Genomic DNA, 27,632 nt, shown 5'->3' on the forward strand with positions numbered 1-27,632 from the left:
TGACTTACAAGTTTATTCTGTGACAGGAATTCTGCCATTCATCCGCTGAAAAAGTGCATTTGTTGCTCTGATTCTCTTGATAAGGCATCCCAGTTCGTTGTCGCTGGTAGGGGTGTGACAATATATCGCGATACTTTGTAGCTCAAAAAGGTTAATCGATATGCTCCCGCCAGGAATCGATATATCGCTTTAAAAAGGTGTCACTGTTTAAAAAAATCTTCCATTAGAATAGTGTCTACGTTAGCTCACTGGCTACGCTAGACATCCAATTCATTTTGACTGGATTGGACGTCTAGCAACGTCAATGGCACTGAAACCAGGGCATTCAAAGCCAGTCTTTTATGGGCATTTATAGGTCAATTGTTGTTTATTTTAGGGCATTTACAGGTTACTTCCTGTTTATTTTGAGTCACTTCAACAGCAGAACTTGTGAGACCACCTCTAAGGGGCCTGCTTTGCGGGCGTAAAGTAGGCGTAGTTGGGCGAGGGGAGGATCAAACAAAAAGGTCAGAGGATGCACAGAGCTGTAATATAGTGTTACAATGATAAAATATCTCTGCCAGCCGCTTTGCCGGTTGTATGGGGTGGGGCCCGTAAGAAAATTTCCACTCGCACCCCCCCTCACTCACACACACACACTGGAAAGCCTTCTAAAAGGGCCTGCGAAAGTGTAGAAGGAATAATTGTCCGCTAACCCCCCGCCCTCGTTCGACGGTCCACTCAGGGGGTCCCGTTTATGCTCATTGCACCCGGGCCCTGTTCACATTCGTTCCGCCACTGGTCACTTCCTACCCCAATAGCAGGTGACTGTGTGCCGGATCCGGCCTCAGCTCACCAGTCCCGCATAACAATCACACCTGCATAACGTCAGTGCGCCAGATGCAGCCCGGATCAGCACTATGACAATTTTGCCTTAATTGTCGCCTTGATTACACAGATGGGTAAGCCTGGGACCAGGTGCCGCTGATCATCGTCAGCAATTTATTTAAACCGGTCCTTGGCCTCACATCATCGCCAGATCAACAACTCACCTACAGGTATGTGACTTTCAGCTAACAAAGAATCTTATGATTCTGATACTGAGCTTATTTTTGTGTACCCCCCGTAAATGCCCCAAAAGGAATAGGATGTGATCGATAATCAACAGGAAATGACATTCTTGAGTCACTACTTTTCAGTAACTCAAAATCAACAGGAAGTGACCTGTAAATGCCCTAAAAGGAAGTGATGGAAAATCAACAGGAAATGATGTGAAATGCCCCAAAATGAACTCATTGAATGAATATTCGCTGCTACCCTCCCAATTCAAATTGATTGGACGTCTAATAGTACTAAACTCATTCCAATTCACAGCAGAAGGATGAAATAGCTTGGTATTGTGTCAATTAGACGTTTTGTAGAATATCCTAGAATAATTTCCCAATAATTGTTGTATCACTATATTGTGAGATCATCGTTATCGTGAGCCTTGTATCGCAAATTGTATTGTATTGTGCGGTACTCAGAGGTTCCCACCCCAAGTTGCTGGGCACCCGTAGGTCAAGGTACCACTGCAATCAAATAAAGGGTTCCCTTTACAGGGTGCGGCGCCCCTGCTGTCGGTACCTGTGACAGCCACGGCGGTGAGGGGCCGAGAGAGGAGCCCTGCCTTTGAAACGCCCGTCAGCCTGACCTCATAGCCTATACCGGTGATGAGACCCCAGATGTCCAGGTGGCTCTGGTTTCCTGGCACCGTAAACTCCCGAGTCTCCAGAAGCCAGCCCGAGTCGGTCACCGCGACATTAAAGTGGCTGAAAGGGCCGGCGGAGGGCGCCGATTCCTCACGCACATGCCGCTGCTTCACCCCCCACGACACACGGAAGCCGAAGGGAGTGACGTTGGAAATGGTCAGGTTTTCCACTTTGGGCAAAGGTGCTGGAGGAAGGGTGGAGTTGGTTTTGGGGATGTTAGCTTCATTTCGAAAAGGTGATGCAGACAGTAATCCCTGCTCAATAGCGTTGTTCCGATTCCATTTTTTGGCCCGATTCCGAGACACAACTGATCCCGATTATGTACCGAGATATCTTAAAATCCCGTGAGGAAAAAACGCCTAACTTTTAAGTGATGTGTGTTATCAAGCGTAATGACATTTTTAGGTAAGAAATTACCTAAAAGATTTTTTTTTTTTTTTGAGTGAAAGCAGCGAATTAGTTTTTTTCTTTCTAGCCACATCTGAGATGCAATTGTTGACTGTTTTCAACAAACAACTAAAAAAATGTTTTATCCTAATACTCGATTAATCGATGGAATTTTCAGTAGAATACTTGATTACTAAAATATTCGATAGCTGCAGCCCTAATCTCAATATCTATAAAATGATAGCAGCACAAACGAAAATTTTTACAGCACAAACGAGCTCAAACGTAGCAAAAAAGACAAAAGATAGGGACAAGGTAAGATTGTTTGGCCTTTTTGATATTGTTAATAGTTTATGTTTTAATATATGTCTACATCCCCATCATAGCTGATCATTACCACCATAATGTGGAATATTACTGTAAATAAAATATTAGGGAGCTTAAAGCAGTAATGTGAAGTAATTTCATAACATGCCAAATAGGGTCACAATTAAAGTAATTAAACATTGTCCAACAAATAAAGCATGAAAAAATAATTTATATGTTGTATATTTGACAATATAATCGCGTTTCCGAAGTTCGAGCTTGAAAGGGGACGAACCCGGAAGTGATACGTCACATCGAGAAGTAGCGATGGCAGCGCTCCATATGGCCGCCATACAAAGCCCTTCAAACAATGATTCAAACAGCGATATAAGCGATAGATCGAGCGCAAGGGGGGGAGATCCAAGTTTTTGAAGAGTTGGAGGAAGAAGAGGAGCTTGGAATTTTATGTTGGACCTAACATGTATTAGCCAGACGCTAATCAGGATGCAAACAATGTGCCTAGACTACCTAACATGGAATGGATACAAGACCCATCAAGACTACAAGATTGGTATGATATAGGCTGTTATTATTTTCATGATTTGAAGATGCAGGTATTTGCACATAATTTTATGTTTTGGTCTATCTGATGACATTGTTTAAAAAAATAACAATCAGACTTCATGTTCATTTTGGCAGATCCGGCAGCTCTCGTGCATATAAAATAATAATATAAAAACGTTAGGGGGAAAGAAGGAGATGAGTCGTTGATGGCTTTCTCCACTTTATTGTGGCAACAATAAGAAAACAAAATAATAGCGGACTGCCGCCACATTCGACCGCGAAGTTTTGCTTCTCGCTGATCTCCTCCTCGCCTCCTACTACTCCAGTGTTAAACGGATCGTGCATAGTGTCTTGTTATGAGCTTTTTGTTTACAAATGTATCGAACACACGACGTGCTGACAACTTTGTTCCTTAATTAACACATGGAGCGAACAGTACAACACGGCTCGGGGCACTCGGGAGGAAGAGGCGTCTAATGGCGTGAGGAAATGTAGTTTTTTCACACAAGCGAACAGATTACAAAGCACCACTTCAGTGTTGTCCCGAGACTACATTTCCCATGATTCACTGCGTGACCTGCGCGCTTGCTGATTCGCTGCTAGACATTAAAAGCAACTTGTCACCTGTCAGCGGCTCTTGTACGTAAAACACAAACTAGAAGGCTATCAAGCGATCACCGTGAAAGAAACGCCGAACCGTACAAATATAATGCAATGCTTGAAGCATGAAGGTGGAAATACATAATACAAATACAAATAAATGTGCACAAACTCACCGGCGGTGTGTGTCTCTTACTGCAACGTGACCGTGAATTACCGCGACGCCGACCCGATTATGTGCACATCCACACCCCTTTCCCGATTGACAGTGGATTAACCCTTTCGGACAAGATCGTAGATGACGCACAATTTAAACACGCTTAACCTAGCGAACGCAACAACAACTATGATCGGGGATTGCTACGAGTTAACTTTCGGCTAACGTCGCTAGCTTATACTGTTCATTCCACAACAGTTGGCAGCTCTACTTTGACAAAGTCATCAGTCATCTATCCAAAAATCACACTTACTTTTTGGCAAATCCTTGATCATAAGCAGACCGGTTAAGGAAGCAGAAGTGTTTGCAGCAGACAACACTACTCGATGATGGCATGAAATAATTCGCTTCGTGCGAAAGAAAGATGTCCATTTACGTGCCCTGCTATCCTTTGGCCGCTCATACAACTTTTCGTTTGAGTGAGAACAAAACCTCGCCACACACCGCCGTGGCATCTCACCGAGAAGCAATGCAACAGACAATACTGTTCTATGGAGGACTTCCCTCGCACTTCCCGGTGTGACGTAATTTCTGAAGATTTCCGAAGATTGCCGAAGAAAAGCATTTTCGTTGTCAAGGGCGTTGCTATGGGTTAAACAAAGAATCTGGAAGGGTTGCGTTAAAAAAAAACGAAAATATGCTTATAACTGTTTAGCCATTGATATTATTCAAAAACATGGTTGGCCAACCTTACTTCACATTACTGCTTTAAACTGTTGACATGAAAAAAATATATACGTATATATATATATATATATATATATATACCGAGTTATCTTAGCGTTCTGCTATTGTAAGCTAGCTTTGGCCTTCATTACCTTAATGCATAGCTTTCATCTGGGATCACCATATGGCATCGCCGCGGGATTTGTTAGTACTATCCCATACCGATGTGAGAATTTTAGAGCCGTATCGGGGTAGCCTGGAACTCACCACTGTTCCAGCGGATCAAATTCCCAGGGCGGAGCAAGCCACAGCAAACAGACAGCGAAGTCGACCAATCGGCGACGGGCGGATAAAGCGACAAGAAACTCTAGCGTGAGGACGTAAACATACGGGGAGAGCTGAGAACAGAGAAGTTTATTCAACATGGCTAGTGCGAGACAGACTGTTGGTTTTCGCAACTTAATGTGTTTTTGGTCATTTAAAACGGAATTTTCCGCAGATAGGAACATATTCTCAGCTCTCCCGTTCGCCATCGGTGTTGTTGTGGAGATGACTTCCGACGCGCAAGAGTGATGTTGCTTGTTAAGAACACGTCACGCAAATAAACAGATTGCACGGACAATTTCGTTCAGGCTCGAGACGCCAATAAGGAGCTGGGTCCGAGACTCTATAGCTGGAACAGCGGTGAGTCTGGAGTTCCAGGCTAGTATCGGTGCCTTTCAGAAAATAGTATCGGTATCAGTACAGTACAAATTATTTTGGGGGAATTTGCACAGGATCACTCGCGAGTCGCCAGTCATAATCTAGTCTAATTCGCGAATCTTTCCAGATCCGTCTGATTACCGATTCTGGCTTTATGAAATGAGCAAATTGTTGAGTTGCTAGGGTACCTGTAACGGCGTGGGCTAGCGTGGAAGGAGTGCGGCGGCCGTGAGAAAAGCCATAAACTTCTACGTTATAGCCCGTGGCGTCCATTAGGTCAGAGACGGTAATGTTCAAGGCGTCGCCGGGCAGACTGAACTCCCGCGGCTCAGACTGTTGCTCGGCATCACTGACTCGCACGACAAAGCCATCAAAGTGGCCGGACGTGACACTCCAGCTCACGCTGAGGTTATGTGGACTGGTAGATTGAATGGTTATGTTACCCAACAGGGGGGTGTCCTCTAAACACAAAGAAGAGCATGCTGATTGAGCGGCGTCTGGTCTGCAGTGGCGCTGGGACTTGGAGAGGCCTACCTGTTGTAGCGACGGCAAAAAGTGGCTGTGTGTTGCGGCCGCCGGCGCTGGCGTACAGCTTTATGTCGTAGCGTGTACGGGCTTTAAGGCCGGCCATGACAGTGGAGCGCGCGTTGCCTGGCAGGGCCTGACCCATCGCCTGCGAGGGCAAAGCAGACTCTCTGACTTCTACGACAAAGTTATCAAACACCTTGGCACCCGCCCGCCACGTCAGAGACACTCTGTCTGAGGTAACGTTAGCAACAACTAGCCGGGACAAATCTGGCTCTTCAGCTACAAGGGGGAGAAAGAGATATATATGTTTAAGAAACTAAAACAACATCCACGTCAGTTTGGAGTCACAAATTAACAAGACCACGGCGATGTCGACCCTGCGAAGTCGTTGAAAAATCGCAGAGGAATATTCCAGGGCTAAGACAGATTTTTCAAGGGTCTGTCAATTGCATTTGAAAATGGATACTACTACTAATAATACTTCATTTTATTTTATGCTTCATAAAATTCATGCTAATATGCCTTACTTACGCTTTACTTTTGATGAAAAGATTTAAAGTTAGCTAAACCTATATTGAGAAAACAGAACTTAACATTTAATTAATTGGACTTCGGAATTTTTAGTGTTTTCCTTTTTTACCAACACTAGTGAACTATGATTTAAGCAATATACTATGAGGCTAAAAATACATGAAGTTACTCTAAGAAGGGTTTGAAAATAACCTTTCCCAGTGAACGCGCAATGCGTAGACAGCTGAGCTAAAGAGTTTGGCTAACACAGAAAATAATATTTCATGTTAGCACCAGTGTTGTTTTCGTCGATAACGAAAATATTTTGTCGACGAACAATTTTTTCATGACGGAGACGAGCTAAAAACGTCGTTTGGGACACTTGATCATAATGAGACGAATGCCAGCTTTTGTCTGATGAGACGACTACTAGACGAAAATGCTACATCATTTCTGTCATATGCAGGGCTCACATAGTCTCTTTAACGCTTTGCAAACAATGACAGTGAAAATTTTGAAATTATTTAATTTGAGATGTACAGTTAAATTTAACAGACTAATGTGATGTGAAACAATACAAACTACATTTTAATACATTTTGAAACTTTTTTTTCCCGGAAAATTGCCATTTACGGGCGAACGGAAAATTTTTCAGGGCCGTTTGAAAAATGCCCATCGTCACGAGAAAATTCCGGTCGTCTTGATATTTGAACAGTGCCAAACTGTGTAATGGTTCGGGCTGTGTGGCTTGCCGAAAAAATGCGGAGGATAAGATAAAATATGATAAATAATAAGTACAATAAAGTTGCAGAACAACACTATCTGGTCTTTTTCAAAGACCCAGATAACAAACAATTTCCATCTATTGTCCCATGTAGGCTACAATACAATACAACTGAGAGTGCTATGCCTGCCTACTAAGCAACAAAACAGTATAACTAAACATCCTGTGCCTGACCCTCCACATCCATGGGGTTACCAAGCCCTCAAACAGTGATGCACTTAGATTTTTTGACAGCAAAGTCATTTATAACATCAGTGAAATCCAGTTTTTGAGCAAGCTCACGCTCAATGGAGAGCATGGCTAGGTTGTTAAGCCTGCCCTGTGATATGGTGGAGCATAGGTAGTTTTTTATCATTTTCATTTGACTGAAAGCTCGCTCTCCTCCAGCTACACTCACTTGCCAAGAGAAAAAAATGCGCATTTCTTGTCTGTTTCGGTGATGGATTCGTATTAGCGTTTGCTATAATACACAGTAGGTTGCAAACCCAAGATATATCCAGCCGCCGGACCTGAGTCTTTTCAGCCTCGCGTAACTGCTCCCCACAGACCAACATATATCCCTGATCTCCCATCACCTTCTCTCTCCTCGGTTCAACGCGAGCAGCATGTCTTGTCATACCGCAGCTCAATAAGCTACAAACGGCCGGTTACAGACTCGAATCGGGCTTTGGACACGGTGAACGCGAATGTTAACGATCAGTGTTAGCGGCTGTTGTTCACTTACCGACATCACTGTCCACAGCCAACTCTAGCCCTAATTCTCTGGCTTCTTGTTCCCCTTTGAAAAACTTCATCATTTTTTCTCGTTCACCTCTATGGTATTATCATCTTTTTTCCTTTTCCTTTTCTTTTCTTTTCTGCGCACAGGATTTATGCCGACTCGCCCTTGTTTAGAGTTTATAGCAATGACAGATTTTATTTCCCGCTTCAGGGCACGTACGTAGTGGAGCCTTGAGTGCGCCAGACCAGGGTCAAACCATTCTCTGCTAAGACAGAGGGCATTGGGGGATGTTGTGCAAAAAAAGGAAAACATTTATTTTTGAAATATTTGATATGTTAAATTTTTGTAAGTATATATCGAGTAGAACATAATATTTCATCAGACAATGATTTAAATAAAGAAATATGTGAACGTCAAGTAAAATAAATTAAGGGTCTTTCATGGGCCCCTATGGTCCTGAGGCCCGGGACAACATACCCAGTTGCTCCCCCCTGTTGACGGGCTTGGTCATATGTACGCAATGTGTGACATTTTCATATTGTATGTGGAGTATGTCAGCTTGCATCGTGTCACGAATGTGAAAAGTGCTGGGTCGCTCCCTCATCACCGGAGTTTAGGATGTCTTAAACTAGGCTGCGTTCCATCTTGCTTGTTTGGAAACACGGTAAGATTTGTTTTCTTACTTTGGAAAGAGGGAATATGCAATGTTGCTTTAGCCTTTAAAGGTCTCTGCTGAGTGATCATCAGATGCTAAATTTAATTCTAGTGTTAGCGTAGCATTCACATTAGCATTAGCTTAGAATGGCATTGGCGAGTGGCATTGACATTGGCCAATCTAAAGCAGAGCCACTTGTTTTTTCTGGTCAGTCTAGAGGATTTTAAACAGCCGGACAACTTTTTTTACATACAGTTCGTGGCTTATAGGTAGGTTTAATTTAAAATAATCTGCTTTTCCTGCTAAGTGTGTATTTTCATCACAAAGTTGGCGCTATCCTTGTAGACGCTAAAATATGTGCTTATCTGTCTATGTTCATTCGAAATTGCTGGAAACCTTTATTTATTTTGGACTAAAACTTTTTTAAAAGTTAAAAATTTGAATTTTAGCGACAAAAATATTTTGAGTAACTTTCAATGAAAACTAGACGAAATTTGTATATGATTTCGTTAAGACTAGACGAAGACAAAAACATTTTGAAATGACTAAAATACGACTAAAGTATTTCCGCCCAAAAGACTAAGACGAAATTTAAAAGGGCTGCCAAAAACAACACTGGTTAGTACGTTAGTTAGCATCACTTATCGGAAGCTTTATTGTTTTTACAGTTTAACGAATGAGCGTCAAGTGACTGGCTAGTTCGAAGACAAATCAAATCCTTCGCAGGGACGACAACATGAAATCTTTCACTAGCGATCATTCCAAAAAACAGAACACTCAAAATACCTGTGGTCGCAACAACACTGACGGCACTCGTTCGGGTTCCCTTGTACGTCCCGTAGAGGTAGGCTACATAGTCAGAGTTGGGCCTCAGCCCCGACACCTGGTGTGCCGTCATGAGGCTGGACAAATTATATTCCCTTGGCTCCATCAGCCAATCAGAATCAATTATCTCCAAGACAAAACCATCCAAGAGGCCCTCGGTGTGGTTCCAGACTACCGAGAAGCTCTCGAACGTCACATTGGACACAGAAAGTTGGCCGAGCAAAGGCTGACGCGCTGAAGGAAGAGACCGCCGTTAGACATTTTGGTCTTAAATTACTAATACCCGCAGCGGACGCTATTTTTTTCATGCTAACATTAAGAGATCACGTGCACTGTTAGCAAAAACTGGTCGAGCCGTCATATTTCAAAGAGGTATTTGCGGCTAGTTTTTAAGATGTACAAAACAAAGCACAAACAAGAAAAAAAAGCATAATACAGCATATTCATACCAAAAAAATGGCAGAAATCAACAACAATGAAAGCATGCACAGAATTCTAGCCATGCACTGATGTCCATTCCAAGACTTATGAATGCTTACGACATCATTGGCTAATGTTAATTCACGCTGTTTGTTGCCAAGTAGTTACGGGAACAAAAGGTAGCGAGTCAAGGCCCTCCCGGACGTATGCCGGTACCTGTGGAGGCTTCGGCGTACACGGGCTCCAGGAAGGCGCCCCGGTAGAGGGGATAAAGGCCAACCATGTAGCTTGTGTTGGCATCCAGGCCCCAGAGGCCCAGGCTAAGCGCTCCGCCTGACACACTCAGGTTCTGGCTCTGCGCCATATTGTCCAGGTTTGTTACCTCCACCACAAAGCTTTCAAAGTCGCCGACCGAGGGGCTCCAGGAAGCCACAAAGCCGTTCCACGTTATGTCGGAGAAGGTGAGGTTGGCCACGGAGGGCCTCGCCACTTCTGCTGAGTCAAACAAAACCAACGCGGAAGGTGGCTGAGAGCTAGCGAAACCACAGAAGATAAGATATGGGGATACAGCAAACAAATGTTCATGTACATGTATCTTGAAGATGACCAAATGACCCTCCGATTAGCCACAGACTGTCAGGTAAAATTAGGTAGCTTTTTCAAAAGATCAAAAAATCTTCGGCTTGGGAAATCTTGCGTATAAATTTAACACATTGACTGTTATTGATGGCGCTTTATGTCCAATCCATTTTGGAGAGGCCTGGAAAAGATCCCAGTCAAGATTAATTGGATATCTAGTGCGATCACCAGCACTGGAAATAAGCAATCATAGCCAGTCCTCCCAGTTTAAATGAATTTAATAGCTATGCTTGTCAAAAAAACAAACAAACAAAAAAACATGATGATATAATAATAATAATATAAAAATAATGACTAATAATAAAAACAAGTTCAAAAGGAACTAACTGCCAGACTACCTTTACTGGCTAGAACCTACGGGCAACAATAAGTGTGCCATTAAATCATCTAATTTATCAGCCCGAAACCAAACATTACAAATAGGTTAGGGTTAATATATAATCAGGGGTGCACATAATTTTTTTGCCCAGGTTCTCAGAGGAGGACCTGGAGATGTGACTTGGTCCTCATTGAGCTTGAGAGCCAACCCACCTGATGCGATAAATTTATGACAAGCTTTACTTAGAGCCAATTAACTTTAATTAATTATATTAACAATTAATGCTTGATTAACATCAACTGGCACAACAAAATTGCCATTACTTTGAAGTGAAATGTAAAGAAATAAAAAGCACCATTTCAAAATAAAGGGCATTATGCGGCTACCACATTAACTCCAAGCCTTTTTAAAAGTGGGATGTCCTCCTCATAAGACCTCATTGAACGTGCAAGTTTAGCTTTGTAAAATGCGAGCAAAAACACGTTTGTCAGTGCATGTCGCTGTTCATTACCTTTATTCCGCCCTATTACGCCACTTGTCCATAGGGCAAGTGTGGTCCTGTCTGACATCGATAATTTGCTTAATTGCCACATGCTCTCTGTTTTTTTCGTGCTTTTCAAAGTTTGGATGGCTGAAATTCTTTGACCCTACATAAAATGCGCTGCTCTTATCGGCGACATTGGGATTCTCACGGCACATTTGTACCGCATTTCCGTACGAGCATCATTTGCTTCTAGCCATGGTACCTCCTGTAGCCACTATTCAGCAAAAGTCCTTTTTTTCGGTAGCTCCGGTGACGTCTCTGTCGTCTGTCTGTCTTTTGACGGGGGTGGGGGAACACGGAAGTAATTACTCAGTGTGGCCTGCCTCTTCGACATTTTGAGAAGTTATTTTCTCGTGTCCGCCGCAAATACAGTGGTCAGCCATCGGTACGCAAAAGCGTATGGAAGCCGTTGAGGGCCAGCGCATTTGTCTACGTCCAGTACGCATGCGCGCATGCGGACCACTTATGTGCACCCCTGTATATAATATAAAAAACACATTTTTAGGTCTATTTATAATTCTGACCTGGCGTCCATATACTTGGACATCCCATTTTGGTTCATGTATGCCACACATTGCGGCGTCCCAGTGCCACAGTGTTCAGCACCATGGATGACGGCATGCCTGGGAGGTGACCACCCCACCTGCAGGCAATTGCAATCAAGGCACTCTCCCCATTACATAAAAGGGGAGTCGCGGGAACTACCCCTAAAAAGGACTTAAGTGGCATTCCACGGCGTGGCCGTGATCCCCCAGGAAGGAAGTTTTGGTTTGTTTTTCGATTTCTTTATTTGTTACTTATTTATTTTATTTCGATAAAAGCGGACCACGACCGCCCAGCGTGGCACAACCTCCGCCTGCCTGTCCTCCTTCTAACCCTGGTATTTTACAACATATAGTCTGAATGTCCCATAATTTGATGTCCACCTATGTGGATGCCATGTCTTTATCAGGCTGATTTTAAATATTTTAAAAGTCAAATTTAAAATTGCTGGAAGCATCAAGTGAATTGCGACAAGTCGGTTGATGAGTGTTTGGGAAAAAAGCTAAATGCTAATCTGGACTAGTCGAAAGTTTTATCAACTCCTAAACAGCAGGCAGGCAGGATAAAGAAGAAAATAGTCTGACATCAAGCTTTTGTGGCAGCAGAAAGAAGTACATTTGGTAGACTGTCAAATTTGCTTCTAGAAATCCTGTCCCAGGAGTGATCATCCAAGAAGAGCTCAATGAACTCCATACAACGTTTGCCGATTACCAAGACCTGGATGACTGAGAATCTACACATACAAGGTTACACAATGATTTCAACCCCCACTTTCTTCCGACAGCGCCGCGCTGAAAGAACCTGGAGGGAAGCGACAAGTTAAACAGGTACTACGAAATGGCGAGCATGTCAAAAATGAAACAAATCAGTTTTTTTTTTTTGTGTGTTTTCTTTTACAATTTCATGGTTATTTCCCCCCAAAACAATGCTTAAAGGAACCTTTCAGCAATTCTGGTAGTGACATGTCTAGCTTTCTAGTGCTGTGCTGTTGACAGAATGACGCTCACACAGCAACGAGAGAATAGCGCACCTAGTATGCTAGCAAAAATCTGCAGCTCAATTCTGCACTAAAAAGGTGCTGTGAAATGGTGAGCATGTAAAAAAAAAAAAAAAATCTGGATTTCGTTTTACCATATGATTTCCACTCAAAACAATGCATCAGAGAATGTCACGCTGACTAGTGCTACGCTAGCTAGCTAGCACATGTTGACAGAATAACAGAACGCTTACACAGCGACAAGAGAATGGCGCGCCTATGGATATAGCATGCTAGTAAAAATCATCTTCTGTTTGTAGATTTTTTAGTGGGCGGGGCCAAGTCACCTGAGAAAGGAAAACTAATAAGGATTTAATTGCATTATTAAGCCTTTTCTGTCATTGTTTTGGATGGATTTTTGTCCAAAACATGGTCTGCTATCATTAGGCTTGCCACCTGTCCTTTGAAATAAGGAATCGTTCCGAATTGGGAATTAAAAGTTGTATTCTGTATTGAACCAATACGGAATATATGTAAATATATTCCTATGCATTTTAGGAGTTTTGGGGATGTCCCTTCTTTTTCGTCGGCTTTGGGCGCGAGGGGGGCGTCCCTTATTTCCATTTCTGAAAGGTGGCAACCCTAGCTATCATATTAAAGTTACTTGCTAGAGTATTTCATCGACTCTTTAAGGTGGTGTCCCCGCCCTCAGTAGATCAACCTACCTGTGGATGCAGCCAGAGTGACTGGCGCGCTCATCTTGTGGCCTCGCTCGGCCGTCAGGGTGACAGAGTAACTTGTCGCCGGCGTCAAATCGGGTAAGACGAATGTAGTCTCAGAGGCAGGAATCTCAGTCTCCTCGACTTGCCCGTCTCTTGAGACGTACACCAAACGGTAACGCGATACCCTGGCGTGCGGTTTCTCCCAGCGGATGCCGATAGACGTCGCCGTGGATTCTGTTTGCTCCAGACCTCGAGGAGGATCCAGGTCTGAAGGGAAATGATCAATGATGAATCCTGTTTATCTTTCTTAGGATTACGAGGCGCCGTGCTGACCTGTTGCTGCGTTTATGATGGCTGGTAGGCTTTCCCGCTCATTCTTCACGCTGGTCACTCCAATCCCATACTCTGTTCCTGGCCTCAGACCTGATCAACCACCACAACGATGAGTTCAGAAACGTCTAACTCTACTAAATATAGCCTTACATTAACTTAGGGCAGTACTTCTCAAATGGTGGGGCGCGCCCCCCCCCCAGTGACCTCGGGGAACATGCTTTTTTTTTTTTTTTTTTGCCGTACTAGAATAAATTGTACTTGCACATCCACTCCGTGGGTGGCAGTGGCGCTCTCATTTTCAAAGTGCATGCAGTATTTTTGAAATAAGCAGGAGCACACGGAAGAGACTCATGCATAGCTGGACTCACACAGCGACCCACTGTCTTCTCCGTTTCTCACATGTCCGGCCGAGAAGTGCCGTTTTCGGCTTGGGATCGTCACGACCACCGCCCTCACCTACGGTTCTCCCTCGGCCACCGAGAATGTGCTTTTTTCGGGCCGTTTGCCTTTTGGCTTTGACTTTTAATATAGTGGGAAATGAGCAAAGACCACTGTTTACTGAGTGTAAAAATGATTATAGCGGAGAGTCTGAATCCAAATCAGTTAAGACGCCACTTAAAGAGATTAGACCTCAATCTCTTTGATAAGCCGCTTGATTGTTTTTCAGCGAAAACGTGCCGAATATTGCCAATTATCACAATCGTCCCGCTTTGTCAGTGTTATATTAGTAAACCAGTGAGCACTGTGGTGAATCAGCGAAAATAAAACTTTCCTTCTGTCCAAAGACACTTTTTTCCCCCTTCTATTCAGTTTTCTTTTTTTCGGTCAAATTTTTTGGCATGTTGTCCTGAAGAGTAAATGTTTCTAATCAATTTGAATTTGTTATCATTTACTGATTTTATTACATTTTATTTTTCAGTATCAAATGGTCAAAAATGTACCTTGAGTGTATTTTTACAGTTTGGATGTGACTTTTTTTTTTTTTTTTTTTTTTTTTTTTACTTCAGGCAAATTGATGCGCATTAAGTCTTTTCTGTTACAAGCAAAACAATGTTAATAAAGTTATACTTTATTATAAGTTGATCTATGTTACTTTTTTTCTTTAATAGAAAAAAAAGGACACAATGTTAGGCTGAGGCGTACTTATAATAGTAAAATTATAGACAAATGATACTATTTACAGTGGCGGCAGAGAGTTGGGGGGGGGGCGCGAAACATTTACGTCTTCCTTGGGGGGGCGTAACAGAAAATAATTGAGAAGCACTGACTTAGGGTGACCAAACGTCCTCTTTTGCCCGGACAAGTCCTCTTATTACGTGCCCTCCGGAGTGTCCGGCCAGGTTTCATAAATTCATGAAAATGTCCGGTTTTTATTTTTTACAGGACCAATTTGAAGAGAATCCCGCCGGCTGCTAGAGGGCAGCGCCTGCCTGCGTTGACGTGGCTCCTACTAGTAGGGGCGGGAGAAGGAGCAGATCTTCTTTTTTGTTGGCAGTTTACCCTTTGTTTCATGGGGAATTACCACCATCTACTCACGGTTGATGGTTTGGCGAGAGATGGACAACAGTAAGGAGTACAATAAGGAGTTTAAGCGTGGCTCCATAAACCTTTCTGTAAGTTTATCTCCTGTTAATGTCGATCACGTCTTCTATTGTATATAGGGTTATATGTGTACACAGAGATGCACTATATTGTATGAGTCTTGCAATTGTTCTGCGTTAGTTTATTTGGTTGAATGCTAGTATTATATTCTAAATAGTTGTGTTTCTTATGAGTTTTTTTTTTTTTTACGATAAATACGTTTATAATGGCAACTGTTGACTTTTGTTGGAGATATGTATTGGTGTAATCTGTAAAATCCCGTTTGGTGTCGCATCTTTGCGCTGCCGATGATTGTAAACTTTTATAGCAAAGTCTGATTTTGCCTCGGCTCCCGTACACGCTAATAGGGTAGCAATCAGTGAGCTCAGCCGCGCTAGGCATTATGGGCAATGTAGTTTTGAACTGCTGCGTTTGCAAACATGCTTGTCATTTTAGTTCGATTATTGTTTGCGTACAATCTAGAACATTGAATGAGAATAAAAATTGATTGGGAATAACAATTTGTCAACGACAATTGTTGTGATAGTAACTCAAAAAAATTTTGAGGTGGTACACGGCCTACTGTGCGTGTATTGACTGGACTACATTTCTATGGTCTGGATTATGTATATATATATATATAAAATAAACAAAATGATAAAAATATATATATATATATATATATATATATTTTTTTTTATCATTTCGTTTATTTTATTTATTTATTTATTTTTTATTGTTTGAATATTTTTTAGGAAGAATAAAGCCTGTTGAGCAACAAGTTGAGTAAAAAAAAAAGTGGGTGATATAGGCATCTTTGGGTGATCTTCGAGTAAAATTCAAGGCCGGGCCAAGTGTCCTCTTTTTTGGAAATCAAAATATGGTCACTCTACATTAACTGAAACCGCCAGAGCAGCCATAACCACAATGTTGACAATGAATTAACACTTTAAAGGGAAACTGACTATTTTTGGTACTTAAAAAAATACTTTATAGGGCAGAAGTGTCAAAATCATTTTAGTTTGGTTGGGTTAAAACAAGTTTGAACCTCATACGAAAAAATAGGTTGAATGAGTATTTCTCCAACTTTAGGGAGAATACAGCTTCATTTATACTGGGGTAGAAATGGTATCCTATTTAAAAAAATGACCTGGGTAAAGTTATTACCTGCGATTGTGGCTGTTGTAGTTTCTCCGAGTCCTGGTGGGAAAACTTCCTCACCATGGGCTGCGCCAGATAGAGGGCTGTATTTCACACGATAGCTGTCCACTTGGGCTTGACTGTTGCGCCACTTCAGAGTGATGCTGTTTTCTGTCTGCAGTGTGGCCAGCAGCTCCCTGGGGGCGTCCAGTGCTTCACGCGATACAATCATCGTCATTTTAGTGACTTTCATGTTGGAGTCACATAGTCACATATGTCTTACATGCAAGTTCAAAGTGCTAGCCCCCGCCCAAAATAAATATATATGGCGGAAAACACAGACAAGGCTGAAAAAGCAGCTTCTGCTCTTGCACCGCTCTTTAAATAAATTGCTTTATTTTAAGCCAAGATAACCGTTGTGTTTGATAAAACAGTATGTCTATATGCTGCTATAGCATCTTCATGGCGCATTATGCCCCGGACTACAGTGGTACCTCTACATACGAAGTTAATCCGTTCAAGGACCTTGTTTGTAAGTCGAAATGGTCGTATGTCGAGCAGGATTTTCCCATAGGAATACATTATAATTCCATTAATTCGTTCCACAGCCCAAAAACCTTCACTAAATCCTTAAAAAATACTGCTGGTGCTATTACAAATGGCAATTACACATAGCAAAACAAATAAATTATAAATCAAAATCGGAATAATAATAATAATAATTCCTGTATTAATGTAACGAATCGGGTTCTAATGTGGCGGACGTTTTTTGCTGACCCTGAACGCACCGCGGGGCTGACGTGTCAGAGACAGACCGGTGAGCTTGAGTTTCACTTTCACTTTGAATGTTTTCTTGAGAACACCGTCAATTGCGGCAGACAGAAGGTGTTTTTGTTTTGAATAAGTTGTGAAATAAATGATAAAAACGTGGCGAAGTTAGCGATTTCTCTGGAGATGTCACCACAATAAGAATTGTCAGCTTAACTTATAAAGACTGGCGAACGATGGTCGGAGGAGGACCGTGGAGATGTATTGTTGAGCCATTTCACGGATGCCCACCCTACGCTCATATTTTTCTGTCATTTCCATCTTCATTTAGAAGGTAGGCGTCAACTTTTTCCTTGTTTCACCACCTGTACCAACCTTTTCTGAAACCAGTGTTGATTTGTCACACAAGAAAATCCGCCGTGCATTCGTCTGCGGTGCTGCCATTGTCGTCGTATTTCGAGCATGTCGTCGGATGTAGAAACAAATGGCGAGTCAAATTTTACGTCGGATGTTGAAAAATTCGTGTGTCGAAGCGATCGTATGTAGAGGTACCACTGTATTTTTAATTTGTCCGTTTTACCCTGGAGACCCCCGTTTACATTGCGCAACCGCTTTTGTTTCAACCCAGCCATAAAAAGGTAATAATATTTATTATTTGAAATGTCTAACATTTTAAGCTTAGAATCATTAACTGATGTCTAATATTTAGTTTAAAAAAAAAGACAAAAATGATTCGCAAATTTTAAACTTTTACACAAATTATGTCACAATGAAAAAAATGGTGTCTGTAAATAAGTCACAGATATCTACTTCATAACTATCGCTTAACTGTATTTTTTTTGTTACTGTCGCATTTTCCCCAATATTTTAGATGATAAATAATCGATCCAAACAAAGAAAAAATGAAAAACGTTTAAAAGGGTAAATATATGAAAAAGAAAATCTCGACCACTCCTTGATGTCTGCGGTTTCTGCATCGCGACCCTTGTTGTATTACTAGTCAGTTAGCCTGCTGTGTCCCTAATTCTCGCGCTAGCGTTCGAATGCAATGTATGTCTTTCTGTGGCTTTCCGGTAACTCGCAGTGTGAGCGAGCATCATTAAAGACACATTGATTTTAATGAGATATTATCGTGTAATTACCTTGTTTCGATCCAAAAACTCAGTGCCGCATGTATCATCGCGTGTCAAGACACAGCTTTGAATGGCCACAGCCGGACTTTGTGGGGATTTTATGGGTGAAACACGGTAATATCACAAAGGTTGCAGTGCAGAAGTCACAGACAAAAAGGAGTGGTCGAGAATTTTTAAAATGTTTACACTTTAAAACATGTATTTTTTAAAAAATTTGTTTGGATCGATTATCATTCAAAATATCGGGGAAAATGCGACAGTAACACAAAAAATTCAATTAAGCAATAGTTATGAGGTAGATATCCATGACCCATTTACAGACACTATTTTTTTCATTGCAACATAGTTTCGTTTAAACGTTTAAAATATGCAAGAGAACCATTTTTTAAAGTCGTTTTTTTTTTTTTAACTAAATATTAGACATCAATTAATGATTCGAAGCTTAAAATGATAGACATTTCAAATAATAAATATTCTTTTTATGGCTGGGTTGAAACAAAAGCGATTGCGCATTGTAAACGGCGGTCTCCAGGGTAAAACGGTCAAATTAAAAATAGTTCGGAGGCTTAATGCGCCGTGAATCTGCTATGGCAGCATATAGACCCTACCCACCGACGTCACAAAATCACGTGATCGCTGTATTGTTCCGCCCCCTTGTCCGTCATTTTGTGTCTGTATTATCAATGGTCTCAATTGATCGAGCAATTTATAATGCATTTCATGGAAGACCCGGTGCTTTCGGATGCCGTAAACTCACTGGATGCGTTGCATAAAAGGCGTTATGTGGAAAAGCTTCAGTTTATCCATTCGCCAGATCCATATTTGATGCCTAAATCGATGTTTTTCGACCCGCTGTCTTCGCCGTATTTGCCTGACATCTGATAGCTACCCTGATATTTACAACTATCTTGTCCACACAAAATCAGCCTATTCTCACGAAAGTTTGAAAAACTAAGAGCTTGGAGGCTTATAAATACTTCGTTGCTGGTTGGGTGAAACAGGTCCTCGTCCACGAAAATTCGGCAGGAATCTATCTTGTGCTTGGAAAGGTGAGTTACGAAATTTTCAATTCCAAATCTTTTGTTCTTGCTAACATCTACTGTCAAGTCTAATGTATTTCATGTCATTTGTCAATGGAGCTAGGGCTTTTAATGTTTATATGGTTTAGCGATAGCACTCTCACTACATACATACGTGTATGTTGTCGGCGATTAGCCTAGCAATGATCTTAATTGTGGTGGTCAGCCCAAAACCCTCTAAATATATATTAAATGCATCTTACCAGATATAAAATGACTACTCCATAATCTGTAGTAATCGTTTGGAGCCCAGTTTTCTCATCGAATTGCAGCAGCCCATCTCGCTCTCTCCTCTCCGGGTCTCTCGGAATCCGGTAGAACTTCATGTCTCTCAGTCTATCTTCTCTGTTATTGCAACCGACCGCCACACACGCCTTCACCATTTTGATTATTAATGTTAACGAGCAGAAAAACACGCCGTAAATAGGAGGAATGTACGTAGCCGTAACAGGTTAACACGATGTGTTGACGGACAATTGGGCGGCACCAGTCAGGAGGGTGGAGTTGTGACGTCACGTGGGTAGGGTCTATAGACATATTGTTCTGTCAAACACAACAGTTCTTTTGGCTTAAAATACAGCAGTTTATTTTGAAGAGGGGTGCAAGAGCAGAAACTGCTTTTTCAGCCTTGTCTGTGTATTCCGCCATATACACATACTGTAGATATATACACATATATATTAAGCTGGAGAACAATAAACCGATACAACCGGGTATCCGGTTTTACAGGTGAGAGATACAGCTGTATCGATAGTAAAGTTACCATTCGACAGTAATTAGCCATTAAATATTCCATGAACCGATAGTAGAGATAGAATTCGGCTATCGCGAGCACAAGAATCGGCTTCTAATGTCTCGTTCAACGCATTTCTTAATGGTAGAGCTGGGAATCTTTGGGCACCTAACGATTCGATTACGATTACGATTCAGAGGCTTCGATTCGATTATAAAACGATTATTGATGCACCCCTCCTTTTTTATTTATTTATTTTTTTTAATAAAGTTTTGTACATTAGTTCCAAAATTGTTCAGAAATACTCTCAGGCTAAACCAAACTACTATTTCAGTATCAAGTTAACATATAGCAGTAAACAAATATACAAAAATAACATTAAATAAAAAAACTCCAGTCCCCATTCTGTATCAGCAGCTTTAAACTACATTCAATTAATTTAATGTTGTGAATCAACCGTTAAAGTTGTTAAAATTGCTCCCGTTATTCCATAATTTCCCTTTTGTCTACTTTTGACATGTGAAAGTTTTAAAACTATTTTAAAGATAGATTCAAGTCAATATTTTACCGATTTAGGAGTATTTTAGATAAAAAGTTAATTAGGTTTGCTTGGAAGGTTCGCTACAACAGCATTGCAGGGAAGTTTACTGCTTTAAGATGGCGGCCGTTTACTAATGCCCGCATCTTGCTTTTTGCAGATGTGCTGCTACCGCTACCGAGTCTATAATCCATCTAGTCCTATATAAATGATATCTACCGTAACATTATGTAGCTTAGCTGTACTTGTAGCAGCTTTTCGGCAGCAGTCAGGTATGTTGTTGTGTTTTTTTATCTCGTGGCATGAGTTGAGCTAGAGCCGTGAGTTGAGCGTTGGCATTACCCGAGGGGCCGGTTAATGAGAAGCATAATGTTTAGCTACTCCCGCTCCGTTCTGTCCCGAAGACCACGCGGCGCGCTGAGTGTGTTGTACTTCCCTAAGAATCGGAAATTTTGCACACCTCTACTTAATGGCATAATAATTTAGCTTTTACTTCACATGCTGCGCTTGTGTCATTCACCACACAGCGCACTTAGATTGAGACCGCACGCATGATATAATATGGACAAGCACAACTCACGGTTCAGGTTGCCTCAACTTCCCATGCATTTTGGCAGAACCGCTACTAGTCGCCGTCATTACCCGATCGTCACGGGCGTGTCATAACAACGCGAGAGCTAACAAAACCACTGTAACGCACGCTCCGTAGCGTTTTCTTCTCCCAAAACAAAACTAGTAGTGGCAACGAAGCAACATGCTAAAACAATTGACAGTTTGAGCACCGACACCAGCGACGTCCAGCAATTGATTTTCAACGCACCCAGGAAAACAAAAGTCGGACTTTGAAGTGAGGAAGGCAGACAGATTTTTAGGATTTTTTTCCCACGTGTTTCAATTGAATTTCTATTTGTGTCAAGCCATTTTTAAGTTCTAGTTAAGTTTTTAGTTAGTCTAAACTGTAAGTCCTGATAGGATTTTGAGTTTCTGCAGTGTTCAAAATAAATGTATGATACAGGCTGTATTGGAGCACATTAGGGACCAATGCTACTTGGTGTTTTATCCAGCAATGACTACTGAGCTAAAATTGATAGTTAGCATTATTGAGTTTTTATTTTACACCCTCATTACTCCACAACGCTATGTTATGTTAAAGCCTGTATGTATGACACGTTAGCCACGCATCGAAAGTGATCATAATTAATAGAAACCTAACCCTCCGCAGGGCTAACGTTACGTGAGCTAGTGACAGTAACGTTAATCTTATATATTAGCGCTTAGCGCTCTTTATTAGTGCTTAGCGCTCTGCTGCTTTAAGATGGCGGCTGTTTACTAACGCTGCCCAGACGCGGCCGAGTCTGTCATTTCGCATCTAGTTCAACATACATGTGATCTCTATGAGACTCATCAGACGCTATCGGCTACCAATGTAGCATCGTGCGGGCTAGTATTTAGCAACGTCGGTGTCGTTTGTAGCGGCTGTCGGCTGCAGTAAGTTTTTTTTTTTTTTTTTTTTTGCTTCTTACTCTACGCACGTGACATCAGCGCGCTGTCCCGCATTAAAAGTAGTCCGAGCAAAACGTGATGCTTAGAGCTGTCAAAATAAACGATTACTCGAGGTGAATAAAATTACTCGGATCAGTTTTTAAACTCGAGTTATTCGAGTTGCTCGAGTATTCGTTTCAGCTCTATTCCCAACCCTAATATATATAGGTTTAACTCATTGCCTGCTATTGACAATGATAAATGTCCAATTTTGGAAGTTGTTAATGCTCATGGTCTGTGCCATTGCCTTTTATGATAGTATTCAACTCTTTTGCTGCTGTTGACGGCGCGAGACGTCCAATCCATTTTGACTGTCAAAATGGACCCGTCAAAATGGCTTGGACGTCCACTGCCGTCCATGTCAGCCAATGAGTTCAAAAAGTGCTTTATAACAAAGTTAAGCCAACCTGTAGTAAAAGTAGCAACGGCCGGTTCGCTGCTGACGTCTCGGCTGCGCGCCACGAGCGACACTGTGTACTCGGTGTCAGGCCTCAGGCCCTCCAGGCTGTGCTGCTTGTCCGGTAGAAAGATCTCCACTTTGGCGCCTTCAGAGGAGACTTTGCTGGGCTTGTAAAACAGGGTCACCCGATCCATCTGCGCCACCGGCTCAGACCAGCTGACGAGCGCCGAGGAATCGCTCACGTCCAGCACTTGGAGCTGCCGTGGGGCATCGATGTCTGGAAGAGGAAATGTTACAACCATCACGATTTTGTCGAAAGATTAAAAAAAAAAAATAAATAAAAATCCATGACTGAAATTAGCCTGGTCAGATGTAAAATAAAAGGAGTTCAGCTCAAGCGAGACTTTTACGTCACTATCTCCTGGAAAGCTCAGCAGGATGAAATGTCAGGGGAAGCTATAAATTCATTCCAAGATGTATTTCTGCATGCTTCACGCCAACAAAAGGCCAGCCGGGCAGAACGAAAGCCAGCAGGCTACAGCAAAAACATTACTGTACTGCAAGTTGTATTTTGCTTCGGTTACTATTAATGAATGGAAGTACTGTAGTCTAGTAAAGAAATGTTCAGATATCTGTACTTTGCTTGAATACTTATTCCTCTGATGACTTTTGGCTTTCACGTCTTCTATTTGAAAGAAATTTAAATATACTTTCTCCTTTGTTGGAAGAGGCTCTTTATGGCTGGGGCAATTTTAACCCCTGGATTTACATTTATTAAATATATATGGCGGAAAACACTCAGGTGACTTGAAGTTCCGCTAACTTTAGCTAACTTTCAAAATTGTCTGATATGCATGTGTAATACATCATTGGAAAGCTTAAAATCTCAATTTTTGGGGGGAAGAAAAATTTTGAGCAGGAGGGCAGTTTGAAAAAAAAAAAAGTTTTTTTATACGGTAAAACCCCATCTGGAGGCGAGAGCACGCGAGAGCAGAATTACAGACGCCATGACTTTAACGAGATATTATCGCGCACTCGCCTTGTTTTGATCCAAAAATTCCATGTAGCATGTATCACTGAGTGTCAAGGCACAGCTGTGAATGGCCACAGCTGGATTTTGGGGGGATTTTATGGGTGAAACATGGTAAAATAACAAGGGTCCCGATAAGGAAATCGCAGACATCAAGGAGTGGTCGAGGTTTCTTTTTCATATATTTAACCTTTTAAACGTTTCTTTTTTTTTTTTTTTTTAATTTTCTGTTTGGATCGATTATTTGTCATCTAACATATCGGGGAAAATGCGACAGTAACAAAAACAATACAATTATGTGATAGTTATGAGCTAGATATCCGTGACTTTTTTACAGACGCCATTTTTTTCATTGTGACATAATTTGTTTAACAGTTTAAAATATGTGAGTGAATAATTTTTTAAGTTTTTTTTTTTTTTTTTTTTAAACGAAATACTAAACATCAATTAATGATTCTAAGCTAAAAATGACAGACCTTTTGAACAATAAATATAATTAATTACCTTTGTTTTATGCCTGGGTTGAAACAAAAGCGGTTGCGCGACGTCTGTAAACGGGGGTTTTCAGGGTAAAACGGACAAATTAAAAATAGTTCGGGGGCTTAATGCGCCATAAATTTGCTATGGCAGCATATAGACATATTGTTCTGTCAAACACAACAGTTGTTTTGGCTTAAAATACAGCAGTAGGAGTGCAAGAGCAGAAACTGCTTTTTCAGCCTTGTCTGTGTTTTCCGCCATATATAAAGCATGTGGGGAATACGTACCGGTAAGTACATACAAATTGTGTTATTGCAAAAATACTAGATATTAAAAGATAATTGAAGAATACAGCTAAAAAATATAAAATTCTCTAATGAAAAATGAATAATAATTACAGGAAAATTTTTAAAACATTAAAAAAATATATAAAAAAGATGATTATTATTTTCCCCAAAAATGTTTTATTTATTTTGTAACTTTTTAAATTGTAAATATGAATTTATTATTAATTTTTTATATATTTTTAACTTAAAAATATAAATAAAAAAACAAAATCTCCACTCAGATTAGTCTAATGTTGTTACTTCAGCAGACTGCAAGCAATACTGTTGCACCCTGCTGACTACTGGATGGGAAAAGAAGTGCAGCCACTGAATTGTTTATTTCCAACAAAACCACACATGTAAGGATCGATACTAGAATGCGCGTGACGTAATATTGCGATATACTGTATACAGTATACACCCTTACTGTAATCTACTGATATGTCCTTTTGGAATGAAATCAACTTACTAGTTGTAACCTGTTCAATTAATGGTGGTCCCCTCGTGTTGTTTTTTATCATCCTGATAGACACCTCGTATGCCTGCCCCGGCCCCAGGCCCTTCTGCAGGAAGTGGTTTTGAGACGAGGGAACTTTGTTCACCACCTTTCCGTTTTCTTCTTTCTTAAAGTAAACAAGCACAAGTCAGATGTAAGGATGGAGATCAAGAAAAAAAAACAATAGCTAACACTGTCACAAAGAACTACACTGCTGGCCAAAAGTGTTGGCCCACCAGCAATTCTGTCAGATAATGCACAATTTCTCCCAGAAAATGATTGCAATTACAAATGCTTTGGTAGTAATATCTTCATTTATTTTGCTTGCAATGAAAAAACACAAAAAAGAATGAAAAAATGTTTTAAATCATTATCATTTTACACAAACCTCCAAAAATGGGCCGGACAAAAGTATTGGCACCCTCAGCCAAATACTTGGTAGCACAACCTTTAGATGAAATCACTGCGAACAACCATTTCTGGTATCCATCAATGAGTTTCTTACAATGCTCTGCTGGAATTTTAGACCATTCTTCTTTGGCCAACTGCTCCAGGTCTCTGAGATATGAAGGGTGCCTTCTCCAAACTGCCATTTTCAGATCTCTCCACAGGTGTTCTATGGGATTTAGTCTGGACTCATGTTGGCCACTCCAGTGCTATCTCTCAAACTATTTTCTAGTGTTTTTAAAAGTGTGTTTTGGGCCATTGTCCTACTGGAAGACCCATGACCTCTGAGGGAGTCCAAGCTTTCTCACACTGGGCCCTATATTATGCTGCAAAATTTGGTGGTTGTCTTCAGACTTCATAATGCCATGCACACGGTCAAGCATTCCAGTGCCAGAGGCAGCAAAGCAACCCCAAAACATCAGGGAACCTCCGCCATGTTTGACTGTAGGACTAAAAAGCAGCCCTGGACTTTGACTCAGCCCAGCCCACAAGAATCGCTGTATGAAGGGAAACACAGACCCTCTAGGGGGGCCGTGGGCAATCATGCCCCCGGGAGAATTTTTTTTTTTTACATTTTATTGTAAAATGCATCAATTTCGTGCACTTTGAGAAAAAATGAAGAAAATGTGTCTAGACTGTGAATGTCTGACTTGGGGCGCTCAAAGTACTGCAAGGCTGAACTGGAGTTGGATTCATCTTCTACACTAACTCTATGATCAACCTGAATAAACAAATGAAAGAATTGATTTTTTAAAGCAAGTTTTATGTATCCAATTCATTATAATAACACCTATCCCCTGTGTCTATAAAATGACTTCATTGTTTATGCCATAATTAATCTTGCCACACAAACAATAAATTTCAATGAAAATACAATAAACATTTCAAGACAAATCCTGTATACATAACCTTCATTGGAAGGTATTAACCAGAAAACAAAACGATATATAAATGATTAAAAATATATATCATATTAATTTAACTACCTAAACTCTAAAGTAAAACCATTCATTTTATTAATATTTTGTTATATTTCTTCCGAATTAATATTGCTGCTGCGTGTGCATACGTTGTTTTACGGCTAAAATGTTTTTTTCTTAGGAAAGAGATAGTAGGACTAGCATACTGTAACTTAATAGCTGGCACTAGCCCTTTAATTGCCATTAATTTCATTTAAATTGTAGCTACCTGGTGGATAACAATTGCCAATATACCTCGCAAGTAACCCTCTTCATTCCATCTCAGCCCGGTGTCAACTAGAAAGTCCGCCAAAGCTCTTATCGCTCTATCCTGCCCTCCGTGGGCCACAGCAAGTCACAGCGCCTTGCGGCAATGGCCTAGGTCCACTTCTTCTTTGTTCTTCTCCTATCAAATTGGCGGTTAACAGCCAGGCGCATTGCTGCCACCTGTCGGATTGGATGCGAACTGTAGATAACCATAGAGGATAGGGGGGATAAAAACAGTGATGTATGAATGGCGGCTGCCGGTGTTGTGCCGAAAAATAGCCGCCCCGCGTGAAGTGTCCCCCCCTGACGGGAACGCTTAATTATAACGCCTTATTGAGCGTTAATTTTATTTATTTGTCCATTTATTTTATTATTGAGCGCCCACACGTCACTCGAACATCTTTTTCTTACCAATCGATGGACATGGAAACGATTTTCTTGTACCGTCAATATGTCTTATTTTACTCTGCTTGAATTAATAAATGTCATACCTGTGTGATTCTAATTGGGATATGGTTGTGAAAACTTGTAGACTAATACATTTCTGTTCAAAGATGGTTATGTGGCCCAGTCCACTATTTTTTTACTAAAATACAGTACTAGCATTTTGTGTAATTTATTTATTTAAAACTGATTTTACAGTCTTAAATCCATTACTGTAAAGCTTCCATGAAAAGATTTGATGTTTTCACCTCAATAAAGCGTTATAAATAAGCATTCCCGTCAGGGGGGACACTTCACGCGGGTCGGCTATTTTTCGGCACAACACCGGCCGTCCAGAGCACTGGCCGTTCTGTGATCCTCAAGACGCTACAGATTACCAGGCCGCCCCTGACTGGGGGGACCGTGTCCTTTTCTTTGAAGGCCTCGTTTTTTTTCCCTGTAAACTCTATGTTGATGCCTTTTCCCAAAAAGCTGTACTTTTGTCTAATCTGACCAGAGAACCCTCTTCCAAAACGCTTTTGGCTTTCTCAGGTAAGTTTTGGCAAACTCCAGCCTGGCTTTTTTATGCCTCTGGGTCA

General features: G+C 41.2%; 1 protein-coding gene across 3 annotated transcripts in view; it reads right to left on the reverse strand.

Moving 5' to 3' along the window:
* LOC130905738 (tenascin-like) overlaps positions 1–27,632 on the reverse strand; it is a 93,835-nt gene that overhangs the window by 18,480 nt on the left and 47,723 nt on the right. For 2 of the 3 annotated variants that reach the window (XM_057819374.1, XM_057819373.1), the window contains exons 6-10: positions 24,911–25,064; positions 22,613–22,882; positions 16,440–16,625; positions 13,692–13,781; positions 13,362–13,625 (exon numbers count right to left, since the gene is read on the reverse strand). In XM_057819374.1, coding sequence (XP_057675357.1) covers positions 13,362–13,625; positions 13,692–13,781; positions 16,440–16,625; positions 22,613–22,882; positions 24,911–25,064 — 964 coding nt within the window. Of the gene's footprint in view, positions 1–9,831; positions 10,108–13,361; positions 13,626–13,691; positions 13,782–16,439; positions 16,626–22,612; positions 22,883–24,910; positions 25,065–27,632 lie in introns of all 3 variants that reach the window. The other variant, XM_057819375.1, reaches the window with a different exon arrangement.

Source organism: Corythoichthys intestinalis, chromosome 17 (genome assembly GCF_030265065.1).
Source record: "Corythoichthys intestinalis isolate RoL2023-P3 chromosome 17, ASM3026506v1, whole genome shotgun sequence".
Lineage (NCBI taxonomy): Eukaryota > Metazoa > Chordata > Actinopteri > Syngnathiformes > Syngnathidae > Corythoichthys > Corythoichthys intestinalis.